The sequence below is a fragment of the Colobus angolensis genome, unplaced genomic scaffold, assembly GCF_000951035.1.
Source record: "Colobus angolensis palliatus isolate OR3802 unplaced genomic scaffold, Cang.pa_1.0 Scaffold130, whole genome shotgun sequence".
Taxonomy (NCBI): Eukaryota; Metazoa; Chordata; class Mammalia; order Primates; family Cercopithecidae; genus Colobus; species Colobus angolensis.
Window position 1 is genome coordinate 5417790 of NW_012114253.1, and position 16817 is coordinate 5434606.

Below are 16817 nucleotides of genomic sequence, written 5' to 3' on the forward strand. Positions count from 1 at the left end.
GCAGGAGAATCAATTAAACCTGGGAGGCGGAGGTTACAATGAGCTGAGATGGCACCATTGTGCTCCAGACTGGGCAACGAGAGCAAAATTATGTCTCAAAAAAAAAAAAAAAAGTTACTGGCCCATCCCTGGGTCTGTGTGCTGTGCCTTTGGGGGACAAATGACCTCCTGGCTAAAATTCGGGCCTTCCCTGTTCCCCACTCACATTCCTGCCAAATTCCTGCCACTCAGAAGCAGCTGGGCTCTTCACCATCTCCTAATTTGGGCCGCCTCAGGGAGAACGTTGGAGTCCAAGGGCTGGGTGTGTCTGCACTGGGCACTTGTGGGCCTCACCCCTCTTGTCTGGGGGCACCCCTTCCTGGAGCTCCATCTTCCATCAGCTCTAACTCCTTCCCAAACATGCATCCCCTTGCCCCACTCCTTCCCTCCCACAGCCTCTGCCCACCCACCCTCAGTTTCTGTCCTCAGCTACCAAAGACCACTTCCTCACACAGGGCTGATGTATGCGTCTGAACAGCGCTCTGATTGGGTCGGAGGGGGAAGGGCTGGAACGCAGGTGGGGCTGGCTGAGGCCTGCACTGATTGTCATTCTACATCTCAGCCTCTATGGGACACACGATGACCTCTGTGTGGCACCCTGCTTCCCTTGGTGGCCCAGGCCAGAACCGGGGCCCTAATCCTTACCCCTCCCCTTTCCCTCAACCCACACATCCTGTCAGTCACCAGGTGCCACCAAAATCCCAGTCCATAAGCAGTGGCCAGATCAATCCCCACCTCTCCAGCTCTAGCCACAGCCAGGGGCTTCCTTGCCCATCCCCAGCCCAGCCTCCTGTCCAGGAGCAGCCGGCAGCCCGAATGACCCATTTCACGAGCACACCCGACAGCGGCTTGCTCAGGCAGCCACTCCAAGCTCCCACTCCCACCCTCTAATGCTTTGGATTGGCGTCCTGGTCGCTGTCAGCTGCCGGGTTCCCCATCCCCACCGCTTCCCACTTTTCCTATAGTGAGGTCCATCTGACTGTTGGCGGGCGGAGGTATCGGGCTGTACCCGGATTTACACAGGCAGCTCCCTCTCCTCGCCTTCAGTTTGCAAACGCCTCCTTTAAGAAGGCTCCGGGATCCTCTTCTCTGGGAAGGCTTCCTGGCCCCCAGGCTGGGTTAGGGCACCCTGTTTGTGCTCCCACATTTGCATTTCCTGCCCCACTGGGCCAGGGAGTCCGGAGGGGAGCCAGGGCCCTGCGTCCTGGCGCCCAACAACTGGGCGCCCACCGAAAGTTTGTTGAATGAAGGAATGAACAAACAAGCACAGAAGTGGTCCCTGATGACTTCACCACGACGCAGCGGGGCGGGACGAGTTAGGGGCGGGACCACGCTTGACCGACAGGCCCGCAGCCCACTGCGAGAGGACTGGGGCGGGCCGCCCCGCCCACCGGCCACTGGATAAGGCTGCAAGCCGGGCTGTGCGGCGCAGGCTGCTGGAGAAGGCGCACCTGCTGCAGGTACTCCCGGCCGCCCCGGGCCAGCGAGCGCGGGCACTGCGGCGTGGAGGATGCTGCGCGAGCGGACCGTGCGGCTGCAGTACGGGAGCCGCGTGGAGGCGGTGTACGTGCTGGGCACCTACCTCTGGACCGATGTCTACAGGTGAGCCGGCCCACCGTGGTGCCCGGGCGGAGATCTCGCGCCCAGAAATCCTAAGACGCGCCCATACTCGGGGACGTGGACTGCCTTTGTCCAGCCCGAGTTGTCCCTAATCCCTAGGCCTCCGCACCCAGAAATCCTAAGAACCTCATCCGGAAACCTGACAACCCCCGAACTTTGTGTCCACCTTCCTGAAACCCTGAGACTCTCCCAGACGCCCTAACACAGCCTCAGCCCCACCTCCCTCACGACCCCTTTCGCAGACCCTCCCTTTCACCCGTGATCCTCCGTCTGGCCCTCTCCAGTTCTTCTCCCGGGGGGCCTCACACCCCTTCAGCTTTCCCGCCGTCCGCTCCCCTTTCACTTCCCCTCCGCACATCACTTCCCCTCCGACCCACCTCAACCCAGCCCCTCTCCTGCTTCCCACTCCCAGTTCAGCGGAGCTCCCCCGGAGACTTGCCTGGGACTGGGGCAGGACCCGAAGGAAGCTGCCCTGAGGCTGAATCTGGCCCTGGAGGTTACTCAGGCTCCGATTTCGCCCTGTGGGGGCTGCTAGAAGTTGCTTGTCCCCAGACACTGGCCCTGAGCTCCGTGTCCCCAGATGCCTTCCCCTGAGTTCATTCTGAGACCGCAGAGGGACCATATTCCACCCAGCTGACAACAGGGACTTGGGGTGTATAGTGGGGTACTTTGTTGGAAAAGGATCCTGATTCTGAATTCTGCTCCCTCCCCTTCTCTCTGTCCAAGAACTTGGTTGAGTGCAGGATGTCTGAGACAGCTAAAGATAGGGCAGGGCCTTACCACTCCCCCCAAATCCCAGTAAGCAGCCAAGTGCAATGATTTGTCTCCCTGAGTACATGGGACGGGGCCTTGGAAAGGTGTGGCTGGTGTGAATGAAAGGCTGGGGTTATGCTGGGGTTTGATCTGCCCCCTCTATTCCAAGTATTTAAAATGCTCCCCATTGCTAGGGTTGGAGGGGTCAGTGCTGGGGGCAGGGGGCATGCAGGACTCTGAGGTGGGACCCTGTGCTGACACCAGGTGGGTCCCCTGTCCTCTCTCTGCCTCAAGCTGAACTCACACAGAGACACCATCGTGGTTTATAGCTCCCAAATCATCCTGACACTTGGAGCACCCTGCCTCTCCCAGGCCCCCCCGAACCCATCATCTGTCTCCCCACACAGCCCTGACAGCCCTCCCACCTGCCCAACCAGTCTCCTGCCACCTCTGCAGAGGCACTGGCCATGCTGATACCACCAAGCCCCGGGATCAGGGACCCGCCCCATGCCTCTGCCCCTGGCCTCAACCTCTGCCTCCCCCTGGGCCTGGGCTTCAGTTGTCCCCCATATAAACCTCAGAGGTGGACTGGGTGGTCTCTGAGGACAAGAACACAGCAGTGGAGGGTGGCACAGGCACCGGTGGGCTGGAAGAGCTCCCCTGCCTTCCCCACCCCCAGCCCTGAACTGGCGCCGCTAAGGAGTGGGCATGGAGCCAGAGTGCTCAGGTCTCTAAGCCTCAGCTGTCACCATACCCACCTGTTTATTTGCTGGGGCATGGTTGGTGCAGCATGAAAGACTGGCATGATCCTCCCGGTCGGGGGTGGGGAGCAAAGGAGGGTTCCTGCTCAGGCCCCCTGCCATCGCTTTATCCTGGCAGAGAGAGGGCCAGCTGGGGTAGGGGCAGGGAGTGGGGCAGATGTGGACTCAGCCTCCCTCTAGCAGGGGGCAGCAGTGTGACGATTCCCCTTGTCCTGTCTCAATGACCACAAAGACCCTCACCCCACCAGCACTTAAGATTCTCTGCCACCATAGAGAGGGGCAGTGCTCTCTAGACCAGTACTGTCCAGAAAAGTCCAGTGTGAACCACAATAAAACCACAATTGCATTTCAAATCTTCTAGTAGTCCACATCTTTTTAAAAGTTAAAACAACAGGCATAATTTTAATAATATATTTTATTTAACCCAATATTTTAAAATACTATCATTTCAACACGCAATCAATATAAAAATTATTAAGGAAATGGTTTACCTTCTTTTTTCATGCTAAGTCTTTGTAATCCAGTGCACATTTTACACTTCAGCACATCTCAGCGTAGACTGAGTGCGTCTCAGGTGCTTACGGGCCACCGTGCTGGCGGCCACTGTCCTGGACGGCACAGGTCTACTGCAGAGTTTCTCAATCTCGGCACTATTGCATTTTGGGCTTGATATTTCTTTATTGTAGCGAGATGTTTAGTGGCGTCCCTGATCTCTGTCCCCTAGATGCCAGTAGCAACCCCCAAATTGTGACAACCAAAAATGTCTCCAGACAGTGCCAGCAGTCCCCTGGCAGGGGGGCAAAGTCATAGCCAGTTGAGGACTCACTGGTCCAGTGGAAGGAAGCCTCTTCCAGGACTAAGGAGCTTGAGTTTCTATTGCTATTGTGACTCGAATTACCTGTAGTAATGAGAGCAACTGTCAGTATTGATAACAGGAGGAGGTATTAGTGGGCACTTAGGAGCTGAACCCACCACCTCCTTTCTTCCTCACCATAGACCCTGGAGGGTTCATTGATCATCCCATTTTACAGATGAGGAAGGTAAGGTGCAGAGAGACGGAGCCATTTGTCCAGTGTCACACAGGACTCAGGTCCAGGTCTGTTTGACTCAGGACTCATGCTCTTATCTCCTGCTCTGTCCTATGTGACCCTAAAACCAGCAGGTTGAACTGGACAGCCCTCTCAACTTGTGTCTCTTCCACCCTGGCCACGAGCCCACTGTCCCCGGAGACTTCACCAACTCCCATTTGACCTTCCACTCTTCCCTGAGTCCTTTGCTGCCCAGATATAGGTCCTGGCTCAAGACCCCAAGTGATGCCCCCAGAGCCTCCAAGTAGACCCCAAGGAACAAGGCCTGGGGCTGCTGGGCCCAGTTAATTAGGGAGTGGCTTCCTGACCCTCACTCCTGAGTCACAAAGGTGAGTGAACCGGCCTCAGCACCCACTCCCCTTCCCAGGGGCTCTGGGCTCCCTTTCCTGTGATGCTGGCACAGCCTGTTCCCCTCCAGACACACAGCAGGGGCCTCCCCGGCCCCATTCCTCAATAGACCTTGTGGTCCTGGCAGGCACTGCCCTACTAGCTTCCATCCATAGGCTGTGCAACCTTGAGTAAATCACTTCACTTCTCTGAGCCTCCACTGACCCAAATGAGGGTCGATCAGAGAACAGGAGGAGGGATTTTGTGTTCAATAGAAGTTGTACACTCAGGGTCACAGTGATGAACAATCGACCTCTTTGCTGCCCCATGAGGGGTCATCCAGGTCACCAAGGGCAGGGGTGCTCTGGGCCACCCATGCTCTCACAGCAAAACTGGCCCCCCTGGGGACGGATGCCTTAACCTAGCCTCATTCTGACTGCTAGTCTCCAGCAAGCAATGAGTAGATACACAGAAAGAAGGAAGTAGGGTGTTTCTTAGGAATTGTACTTTGTGATTGTTGTTAGAGATACTCAATGTTTTCTTCTGCTCTTCCCAAATGTACTCATCTTAGTCTTGGCACAGGTACACCTGGCCCACACAATCTCCTCCAGTGGCCCCTTTAGCCGAAAGCCACTTCTTCAGCGGGGCTAGCCTGGGTCCCCATCTGATTCGGGCTTGACGTTGAAGAGAGAGCACAGAGGGAGTCCCTAGGTTGGTTCCACCCTGGCCACCCATCTCTTGTGAGCCCTGGAGGCATGGACACCCCCAGAGTCTGGAAGGATAGAGAGAGGGCAGCCTCAGAGTAAAGTAGGTAGCAGGGTGGTCACCCTCTGCCCACAAGCTGGGCCTTAGGAATGGCTTCTTCTGTCCCTCCCTCAGCTTATGCCTCTGTCGGTGAGAGTTCTCAAGAAGGCAAGGCTCTTCTTTTCCTCCCTGGTGGACAGGGGCCAGGATCCAGATCCTGAGGTCTGCAGGAGCTTCAGGACACTGGAATGATGTTAACATTGTCCCTTTGCCTGTGCAGAGCAGTCTCCTGGTTCCAGCTGCGTCTGTGAGGTGGAGGTGGGAGGAATCCCTTCCCTGGGATTCCCCAAGGCAGAGGCTGACCAGCCACTGTCCCAGCAGAAGATAGAAAGAAGATCAATGTCAGCTAGTAATATCAAGTAAATAATAATAATTTGTCCATAACTCGCTGGCAGAAGATAGGAAGAAGGTATCAGGCAGGCGCTCCTAGACAATTTGGCACAGACTCACTCCCAGACTTTCTGTCTCTTGGTTGGTGTGAGGGCTACAGACGTATTTGTTTTTTTGTTTTGTTTTGTTTTTTGAGATGGAGTCTCGTTCTGTCACCCAGGCTGGAGTGCAGTGGCGCGATCTCGACTCACTGCAAGCTCCGCCTCCCAGGTTCACGCCATTCTCCTGCCTCAGCCTCGGAGTAGCTGGGACTACAGGCGCCCGCCACCACGCCTGGCTAATTTTTTTGTATTTTTAGTAGAGACGGGGTTTCACCGTGTTAGACAGGATGGTCTCGATCTCCTGACCTCGTGATCCACCCGCCTCGACTTCCCAAAGTGCTGGGATTACAGGGTATTTGCTTTTTTAAAAAGTGTCATTAAGACAAAGGCCAGGAGGGTCTGAGATCCAGTTTGCCGTGATGGGGGCCTGGGGTGCTATGGGCTCCCCTCCCCATAGTGTCCCAGGCCCCACCTCACTGATCTCCTCTCCTGGCAGTTCCTCAGTACACACTCCATTCCGGCCACACTGGTTTTGTAGATGCTGTTAGCCCTTGGCTGCGCCCACCTCAAGCTGCAAGCTCGTTCCCACCTCAGGGCCTTTGCAGTTGCTGTTCCCTCTGCCTGGAACACCATCCACCAGATCCCCACAAGCCTGACTTTCATCAGTCAAGTCTCAGCTCCAATGTCACCTCCTCCAGGCAGCTTTCCTTGACTACCCCATATGGTGCCCTACCCTGAGTCCCGAGAACTTCTATCTCATCACATTTTTTTCTTTGCACAACTTCTCATTGTTTCTTAATATTACTAGTTTACATTTATTGAACACTTATTTTGTGCCCGGCAGCCTTCTCAGCACTTTGCACGCTCATCTCACGGGCATTTAATAATTTACATATTTAAACCTTGCAATAACTTTATGAGTTAGGTACGATTATCCCCCTTTTTGCAGCTGGGGAAACTGAAGGAAGGAATGTTTGTCCAGGATGGCACAGCTGGTAAACTGTGGGGTGCAGAGCCCAGGCCCCTGATTGCTCTGCTGGGCTGTCCTCCTGGCACTTGTGTTTCAGATGTACCTCCTCCTTGTTTATGATCCTCCCTGGAGTCAATGAAGGGCTCCCTGGATGGATGGATCGATGAATGAATGAATGAATAAATGAATGAATGAATGAATGTGGCCTGTGATGCCTGTGGAGTGGCCTGTCATGGGGCTGAGCTCCCCACCCCCAGCCTCAAGGGACAGGCACCATTGGATGGGCCTGTGGAAGGTCAAGGGCACGTGGCCAAGCTTGGCCCGAGCAGCACTTGTTCCTGAGAGAATGACGGTGGGAGGAATTCAGGCCGGATCAGGTGGCCCATAAATTAGAACAGCACCCAGAGCCCTCAACCCCAAATGGGAGGCCTTGCCAGGCGTTGCTCCAGGGCTCTGGTTTCAGATTAGTTCCCTGGGGTTGGGAGTGTTCTAAGGAGGACCAGGCCCGCAGTCCCTGCATAGCTGGGGTCCCTGAGACCTTCCCTCGTTGACTGCAGGGCCCTGAGTTGGGATGGGAGCACAGTGGCAGGGGCTCACCCCAGTGCCCACCCCTAGCTGGCCAGACACACCCGCTACACTTTGGAGGAGGCAGTTTTTGAAGGCAGCTCTCTCCTGCCCAGCCACGCCAGACCTTGCACCCAGGGGCTTTGATGGGCCCAGGCCTGCTTCTCTATGTCATTTACCCAAGAACCCAGGACAGGAAGCCAGTCTTTGGTGTCCTTTCTCTGAGTCTCAGACTCCCACCTGTGAAATAAGTAAGGGGCTCTCATTTGGACCTCTTCAGAGCCAGGCCTGACCCTCCCCTGGTGGCCTGTGCCCCACACCTGACACACCTACCTGGCGGACCTCAGGGAAGTCTCCAGACTTTGAATTCTCTTCCAGGGAGGGGGCAGCCAGGCCCAGGTCTCAGAGAGCTTGAGTTCTCCTCACACTTGGCCATGACTGTCCCTGAGACTTGAAGTGGGTGCTTGCCCTCTACAGGCCTCAGTGTGTTCATCTGTAAAATGGGCCTCATGGGGTTATCGAAAGAATGGACTGAGGTCATGTGGGCCATGGGCTTGGTACAATGCCTGAGACATAATGAATACTCAGTTCCCTGGTGGTCTAGTGGTTAGAAAAATAATAATAATAATAGCAAATACTCAGTAAGTTGTTACGTATTAGTACTGAGTTTCTTTTGAAAACAAATAATAATGAGACCTGATCCCTGTCCTCAAAGAGTTCATAGCACTTACGGGAAAGAAATGTTGAACCACATTTATTAAGTGTTGTTTGAGACACCAATAAATGGAGGGAGAGATATATTCTGGCTGATGAGATCAGGGATGACTTCCTGGAAGAGGTGGCAACTGAGCTGGGTCTTGAAGGATAGACTGGGGTTCAGAGTGAGACTAAGAACATGCTACTCAGGGCCAGAGATAACTGGCAGGAAAGTTGGGGCGCACAGAAGGGGCACAGCTTCAGTGGCCTGGAGTATAAGGCTGGAGGGTTGATGAGCTCTAACCAGACTTTGAATGCATTGTTCAGGCATTGGACTTTGTTCTGTAAGTAGCAGGGAGTCATTGAAGGTTTCTGAGGAGAGGAGCAGCTGTAGATCAGATTGTTTCTTCCCTAATGAGAGCCTGGGATGGCTGGATGCACCAGGTGGTGAGGGGAGCTGGCTGAAGGCAGACGTCATGGTTTGCCTCCACTGATCCCCGTTCAAGGCAACTGCTCACCCACAGGGCTGCAGCCATCACCAAGCTGAGCACCAGGTGTGAGGTCTGGACTGAGGTCATTCTCCCCCCGGTCCTTGCCTGCCTCTTGCTCGCCATGGGGTTGCATGCCAGGCTGGCACCCACAACTCCCCCCCCCAGACTCCTCTAAAGCCCCAATAGCAGGATGTCACACCCAGGCTGCCAGGAGCTGGGGTCACTCTGGGGATGAGCCCCGGCTGGTGTTAATGAGGCCCAGGCCAGGCGGGCAAGCTAAGAGAGCCAGGTGCCAGCGAGGAGCACGCGCTTCATGCCCTCAAGTCTGGGGCTGGTGAGCCACCCCAGCCCTGCAAGGCCAAGCCAGTGACCCTCCCCACTGACTGAGCCAAGACCAGAGAGGACCCATGGCTCCCAGAGACCACGAGGCATTTGTGGGGCTGGGCAGATGTCCTTTGTTTGGCACCAACCAAGTGACCATTTCTATTTCCACCGCCACTATCATTGCTCGCGTGGGCAGCTGCAGCCATCCCCTCCCCCACTTCCTCTGTTGCTCTCCTGAAATCCATCCCCCACCCTGCCTCCTGGGTGACCCTGCACCCTGGATGATCTATCTACAGCGCAAAACTGATCATGCCACCCCTGCTTAGAAGCCTTCAGTGACTTCTCTCTACAATCAGAGGAAAGCCAGCTCCTCACTGTTATCTAAAACCCCTGCTCCCACCACTCTCCCTCCCCCTTGCTCACAAAGTCCAGACACACTCCCCTCTTTCCAGCTTCTCGAACATGCAGGACTAACCTCTACCTCGGGCCATCAAGCAAGCTGTCCTGTTGCTTGGAAATCTGTGCTCCTCTTCCTCTCGTCTCTTGTCCAACTCTGGTTTTCAAACTGTGGTCTCTGGACCAGCAGCATCAACATCACCTGGGAGCTTGTTAGAAATGCAGTTTCTCAGGTCCCACGCCATAGCTGATAGATCAGAAACTCAGGGGCTGGGCCCATTCACCTGTATTTTAGCAGGCCCTGTAGGTAGTGGTAATGCACACTCAAATTTAAGAATCTCTGGTTTAATTCTTCTTTTTTTTTTTTTTTTTTACAGTCAGCACTGCAATGGTGTCATTAATTCCCGCCTGTCCTTTAGAGTATAAAGTTTAGACCTTAGTTCAAATGCCACTTTCTCAGGGAATCGCTCTTTGAACCCCAGACTGGGGGCTCGTGGCACCCTCTCCTTCTCCTTTGTAGCAATTATCACAGCTGTAATCATGTAATCCATTGAAAGTCTGTCTTTTCTGGACAGGCGCGGTGGCTCACACCTGTAATCCCAGCACTTTGGGAGGCTGAGGTGGGCAGATGACTTGAAGTCAGGAGTTCCAAACCAGCCTGGACAACATGGTGAAACCCGTCTCTACTAAAAACTACAAAAATTAGCCAGGCATCGTGGTGGCATGTGCCTGTAATCCCAGCTACTCAGGAGGCTGAGGCAGGACAATCGCTTGAACCTGGGAGGCGGAGATTGCAGTGAGCCGAGATCGTGCCACTGCACTCCAGCCTGGGCAACAGAGCAAGACTCCGTCCCAAACAAAAAAAAGGTCTGTCTTTTCCATGGGCCCAGGGAAGGTGTTCACTTTTTCACCAATCTACCCCCCAACGCCTAGAACTGTGCCTGGCACATTGTAAGTGTTCAGTAAATACATGTTGAGTGAATGAATGACCATATAAGTAAGCCTTCCTCCTCCAGCCCTCCGTCAGCAAACATTTACACTTAAGGTGTGGCCATACTAGGCCAGGTGCTGAAACAAACAAACAAACAATCAAACAAACAAGAAGATACAATCCCTACCTTCAAGGAGTGAACTGCCTAAAGGGCCAGTAACTGTGGGAGCAAATGGATTGAGTTAGGTCTTCAAGGAGAGATGGACATTTGCCAGGCAGAGAAGTCAGGGGAAAGTCTTGCTGGTAAAAGGAACGACTTATATGTCAAAATGCACAGTGAGATGGAACAATGCAGGGAGTTGAAGTGGTGGAAGGAACAGCAGAAAATGAAACCAGAGAGTCAAGCTGAGTTGCAATGGCCGAATGCCCCTAGTTCAACATGAGGATGAAGAGTTTGGATATTCTTGTATGGGTAGGCACTGAGGAGCCAGTGAATGTTTTCAAGAAAGCAAATGACCTGATTTCTGGTTTTTTGTTTTTTTTTTTTAAATCACTTGGGTAATATAGTTTGCAAAGCCAAGAAGGGCAGGTGCATTCATTCATGTATTGCCAAAGACTACATTGAGTGTAACCATGTCCTGGGTTCTGGGATTCCTTGGTAGGCAGAAGAGACCTGGCCACAGGGATTGGCAGCCTGTCCCTCCATCCATGCTCTCCTTAGCCTCTCTCTAATAAGCAAGAAGGTCATAACCACCCCCAAGCCCCCTCCCTTTCCCTCAATACTGTCCTGGGCCCCTCCCTGCAGCCTCCAGGGACAAGCCTAGTGCCTGAAGCCCCTGGCTCTCGGGTTTCTGCTTTCTGTGAGAGGGATTCTAAAGGGTTCTTCCTGGGCAGGAAGGCAGCCAACAGGATCTGCAGGGGCACAATGGGCCCCTTTGTTGCTTTGCCCAGAGCCACTCCAAGAATAGCTGTTTGCTCAGCTCAGAACAGGGCTGGTGCTGGGGCATAGGAGGGTGTGGGGCCCTGGAACTGCAATGTGGGCTGGGCGTTAACCCTCTGGAGCCTCTGAGGCCTCCTTTGGTTTCTCACTGGTCCAGAGGAATGAAGGCGGGCAGGAAGCATCACTTACAGTAACTGAGTCAGGGTCCTAAGAGATCATCTTGTAAAACATTTTTTCCTAAATAGAATTGTGTGCAGAAGCTCAATATATAAAACCAGATGAAATAATAGTGGCTCTGGGTCAGGTGTGGTGGCTCACTCCTGTCATCCCAGCACTTTGGGAGGCCAAGGCAAACGGATCATTTGAGGTCAGAAGTTCAAGACCAGACAGGCCAACATAGTGAAACCCCATCTCTACTAAAAATGCGAAAATTAGCCAGGCGTAGTGCTGCATGCCTGTAGTCCCGACTACTTGGGAGGCTGAGGCAGGAGAATCACTTGAACCTAGGAGGCGGAGGTTGCAGTGAGCTGAGATAGCACCGCTGCACTCCAGCCTGAGTGACAGAGCAAGACTCTGTCTCAATTTAAGAAAATAAATAAATAAATAAATAATAGTAGTAGTGGCTCTGGTTAAGGCAGGGAGGTGAGTGGCAGGAATCCAGCAGAGATATCCCAAGCTTTCTCTTTTTTTTCTTTTTTTTTCAGACAGAGTCTCGCTCTGTCACCCAGGCTGGAGTGCAGTGGCACAATCTCAACTCACTACAACCTTCACCTCCCAGGTTCAAGTGATTCTCCTGCCTCAGCCTCCCGAGTAGCTGGGACTACAGGCACACGCCACTACGCTCAGCTAATTTTTGTACTTTTTTTAAGTAAAGATAGGGTTTTGCCATGTTGACCAGGCTGGTCTTGAACTCCTGACCTCAAGTGATCCACCCACCTCAGCCTCCAAAGTGCTGGGGTTACAGGTGTGAGCCACTGCGCCCAGCCATCCCCAGCTTTCTAGAGCCTTCTTCCTCACCCCTTTGCCCAGGGCCTCTCCTCTGCACTCTCTGGACTCAGCCGCCTCTGCTCGGGTTCCATCCTCTCACCTAACACTCAATGAAACTGAGAGAGGGAAAGTCCCTGGCCCGAGGCCACCCAGCACATTGATGGGCAAAGCTGAGACTTGCAGGAGAGGAATGCTTCCTAAGGCCACAGTTTCCCCAACCTCTCATGGCTTTGGCCAAAATCATCTTCAACCTGTCGCACTATTAATACTTTTCTTTAACCCAACTCACATTTTTCTTAATAACTTTATTTTAAACAGAGATTTTGTAGCATTATCATAAATGGCAAGACTTTATCAGTCACCATAAAAAGATACTGTGTTTGATAAACACATAAGTCTTCTAGATTGTTCTTCCCTGTGTCACCTAAAGCATCCAGAGTGTGTATTCACACCTGTCCTTGGGAGCGGCTCACCTTCCATCCCACTCACCTCTGCCCCTTCCCTTGGGTGTATGATGGGCCAAGCCCTGTGCTAGACTCTGAAGAATGAGGATGGGAGAGGCCGGACTATACCCTCAGGGGACTTATAACCCAAAGGAGGGCAGGTACCACATGGCAACACCACTCAGCAAAACATGGCCCCAGTCCTAGAAGGAGCGAGAGGAGAACTAGGGGCAGGAGGGTGGCAGTCCTCCTGAGGCGTAGGGACTAACAGATGGACACTCAGAATGTGCAGACCCCCTCAAGTCAGGAGCAAGACTGGACTCACACCCAGGTCCTCTGCACGTGCACCCTTAGTCCAGGGCTTTTGTCCAGACTCTGCACCCCTCTTAATGATGGATGTGGCCAGGTGCAGTGGCTCACGTCTGTAATCCCAACACTTTGGGAGGCTGAGGCAGGTGGATCACCTGAGGTCAGGAGTTCGAGACCAGCCTGGCCAACATGGTGAAACCCCAGCTCTACTAAATATACAAACATTAATCAGGCGTGGTGGCGGGCACCTGTAATTCCAGCTACTCTGGAGGCTGAGGCAGGAGAATCACTTGAACCAAGGCGATGGAGGTTGCAATAAGCTGAGATCATGCCACTATACTCCAGCCTGGGTAACAGAGAGAGACTCCTCCTAAAAAAAAAAAAAAAAGATGGATGCAGAGAGGGGACAACAGCAACAGCAGGCCATGACCAAGAAGCGTCCAGTCTCACATCATCCCAGGACAGGCTGTGGAGTTTGGAAGGGGGCAGGACAAGAACCAGAATGACCTTGGGATGTCTTCATTGAGCTCCTCTCCCAGCACTGGCCACCGGCTGCCGAGTCCTTCCCCATGCTCCTACCAGAGCCCAAGACCAGCAGTCTTTGCCCATAGCCCCTGAAGTCTGTGGCCCAGGTCAGAGAGACGCTGCCCGGCAGCCTCTACAGATTCATGCTCACGGCCTTGGCCAGCCCAGGGCTCTGAACAGTGGTCCACAGTGCTGACTGTCTGGACTAGTGGTTCTCAAGGTGTGGTACTGGGATCGGCAGCATTCTCGGGCTCCACGCCAGACCTCCTGAATCGGATGCTCTGAGATGGGGCCCCACAGTCTGTGTTGTGACAAGACCTCCAGGTGCCGCTGCCCCAGCCACTGCTGCTGCACTTTGACAGCCACTGGCCTGCACCTGTCATTCAACCCTGGCCACCGTTTCTGTCTTCAGCGGCCCCAGCACCCTCAGCCTCCGCCATGCCCACCAGCCTCTCCAGAGATGGGATCCACAGATATGCAGCCTTCAAAGAAAAACGCCCTATAGATTTAAACAGCATCCCTCATGATTCTGATGCCTGCCGCAGTTGAGAACTCCTGGAGCTCAAAAGCGCCAGGCCCCCAAAATAGCAGCTGTGCCTTTAAGACGGGCTTACACCTATGTGTTAGTCACAAATCCCACGAGAATCCCACCTAAGTCCCTCTGAGCCCTCTTGGGCCTTCAGACCAGTGGCTGGATTTAGCAAAGCCACCAGCCCTAGGCACCTTCCTCCCTTAGTCCCCTGTCCTTCCCGTCACCTCTCCTTAAGCCAACAACAACACACCATGGACAGGGTGGCTTAAAAATAAATTCATCTTCTCACAGTTCTGGAGGCTGGAAGTCCGAGATTAGGGTGACGGCATGGTTGGGTTCTGGTGACGGCTTTCTTCCTGGCCTGCAAATAGCCACCTTGTCACTGTGTCCTCACATGATCTTTCATCAGTCCACGGAGAGAGAGCTCTATCTACCTGTCCCTCCCTCTCTTGCTGCTCCTCCTCCTCCTCTCTCATCTTTCTTCTCCTATTTGATTAGAAGCCTGCCCTTGGCCAGGGTGGCTCACGCCTGTAATCCCAGCACTTTGGGAGGCTGAGGTGGGTGGATCACCTGAGGTCAGGAGTTCGAGACCAGCCTGGCCAACATGGCGAAACCCCGTCTCTACCAAAAATACAAAAATTAGCTGGGTGTGGTGGTGTGCACCTGTAATCCCAGCTACTCAAAAGGCTGAGGTAGGAGAACCACTTGAACCCAGGAGGCAGAGGTTGCAATGAGCTGAGATTGCACCACTGCACTCCAGCCTGGGAGACAGTGAGACTTCATCTCAAAGAAAAGAAAAGGAAAAGGAAGCCTGCCCTTATGACCTCATCCAACCTTAATTACCTCCATTACCTCCTAAAAGCTCCATCTCCAAATACCATGACACTGAGGGTGAAGGCTTCAACATGTTAATTTGGGGAGGCACATTCAGTCCACAGCAGCCAGATCACACCAATTTGTTCTCCTGGTCAGAATTCAAGAATTCCGAAAGTATTTCCTTTGCAGTGGAAAACGACTTTTGAACCCCAAGAAATGATTCAGAAGGTGGGGGATGTCAGGCACCAAGAAAGCTGTGGCAGGAAGGAAGGGATCTTTGTAACAAGAGACACCCCACCTCTGCCCTGTTAGGACCCAGGCTCTGGGCTCCATCCCTGTGAGGACTCAGCACTTTACTCAGCGACCCTGGGCAGGGAGACAGGGTTCCAGGCCCAGCTCTGCTAGTGCAGCAAATTCATTCCTGCCTGGGCCTCCATCTTCCACCTTCGCAGGACCCTGTGGCTCCCAAAACTGGCCGCCCATCAGAGGCACTGGGAAGCTTGTTAAGAATTCAGATCCCCAGGCCCCACCCTCGAACATTCAGACTCAGGAGGTGCAAGATTGGCCCAAGAGATTTCATGTTCAACACATGTCCTCTTCACAGCCAGGTGACTGCAATGCAGCTGGATCCTTTGGGGTCTCCCAGATCAGATTACCTAGGGGGGCCTTTGCAGCCTTGCCCCTCCTGAAGTCTTCTTTTTTGAAAAAAGAGCCAGGCACTGTGGCTCACACCTGTAATCCCAGCACTTTGGGAGGCCAAGGCGGGCGGATCACCTGAGGTCGGAAGTTCAAGACCAGCTTGACCAACATGGAGAAACCCTGTCTCTACTAAAAACACAAAATTAGCCAGGTGTGGTGGTGCATGCCTGTAATCCCAGCTACTCGGAAGGCTGAGGCAGAATCACTTGAACCTGGGAGGCAGAGTTTGTGGTGAGCTGAGATCACGCCATTACACTCCAATCTGGGAAACGAGTAAAACTCTGTCTTACAAAAAAAAAAAAGGAGAAGAAAGAAGAGACATGGTCTTGCTCTGTTGCTCAGGCTGGAGTGCAGTGGCACAGTCATAGCTCGCTGCAGCATCAACCTCCCAGACTTAAGCAATTCTCCCACCTTAGTCTCCTGAGTAGTTGGGACCACAGACGCGTACCAGCATGCCCAGCTAATTTTTTAATTTATGTAGAGACAAGATCTCACTATGTTGTCCAGGCTGGTCTCAAACTCCTGGGCTCAAGTGATTCTCTGGCTTTGACCTCCCAAAGTGCTGGAAGCAGGAATCTCCTCTTGAAGGCCCCCCATCTCACCTGCCCCAGGGCTCCCCCTAACCCTCTCTCATCTCTCCCCACAGCGCGGCCCCAGCCGGGGCCCAAACCTTCAGCCTGAAGCACTCGGAACGCGTGCAGGTAGAGGTGGTGCGCGATGGGGAGGCCGAGGAGGTGGCCACCAATGGCAAGCAGCGCTGGCTTCTCTCGCCCAGCACCACCCTGCGGGTCACCATGAGCCAGGCGAGCACCGAGGCCAGCAGTGACAAGGTACCACGGCAGGAAGTCCAGCCTCTGCGGGCCCGGGGCCATGCCGGGATAGAGGCAGGCTGGACCAGCCCTGTCCCATAGAAACCGCATGTGGGTCATGTGTCATTTTCAGTTCTGCAGTAACCACATTGAAAAGGCAAAAAGAAACAGGTGACATTAATTGTCTTAATAGATATTACTTAATCCCATCTATCAAAATATTATCATTTTAACATGCCATCTATATAAAAAATATTAACAAAATTGTTGTCTTTTGTTTGTTTGTTTTTTTGAGACGGAGTCTCCCTCTGTCACCCAGGCTGGAGTGCAGTGACACGATCTTGGCTCACTGCAAGCTCCGCCTCCCAGATTCACACCATTCTCCTGCCTCAGCCTCCCGAGTAGCTGGGACTACAGGTGCCCTCCACCATGCTCAGCTAATTTTTTTTTTTTTTGTATTTTTAGTAGGAGACGGGGTTTCACCGTGTTAGCAAGGACAGTGTCAATCTCCTGACCTTGTGATCCACCCACCTTGGTCTCCCAAAGTGCTGGGATTACAGGC

At 53.4% G+C, this 16817-nt stretch overlaps 1 protein-coding gene across 2 annotated transcripts in view; it reads left to right on the top strand.

Annotated features, from left to right (window-relative positions):
• The first annotated feature begins 1473 nt into the window (after positions 1 to 1473).
• The window catches only part of PADI2 (peptidyl arginine deiminase, type II), a 53624-nt gene continuing 38280 nt past the window's right edge, over positions 1474 to 16817 (top strand). For both annotated transcript variants that reach the window (XM_011934055.1, XM_011934056.1), the window contains exons 1-2: positions 1474 to 1641; positions 16093 to 16276. In XM_011934055.1, coding sequence (XP_011789445.1) covers positions 1550 to 1641; positions 16093 to 16276 — 276 coding nt within the window. In that variant the 5' untranslated portion in view covers positions 1474 to 1549. The remainder of the gene's footprint in view (positions 1642 to 16092; positions 16277 to 16817) is intronic.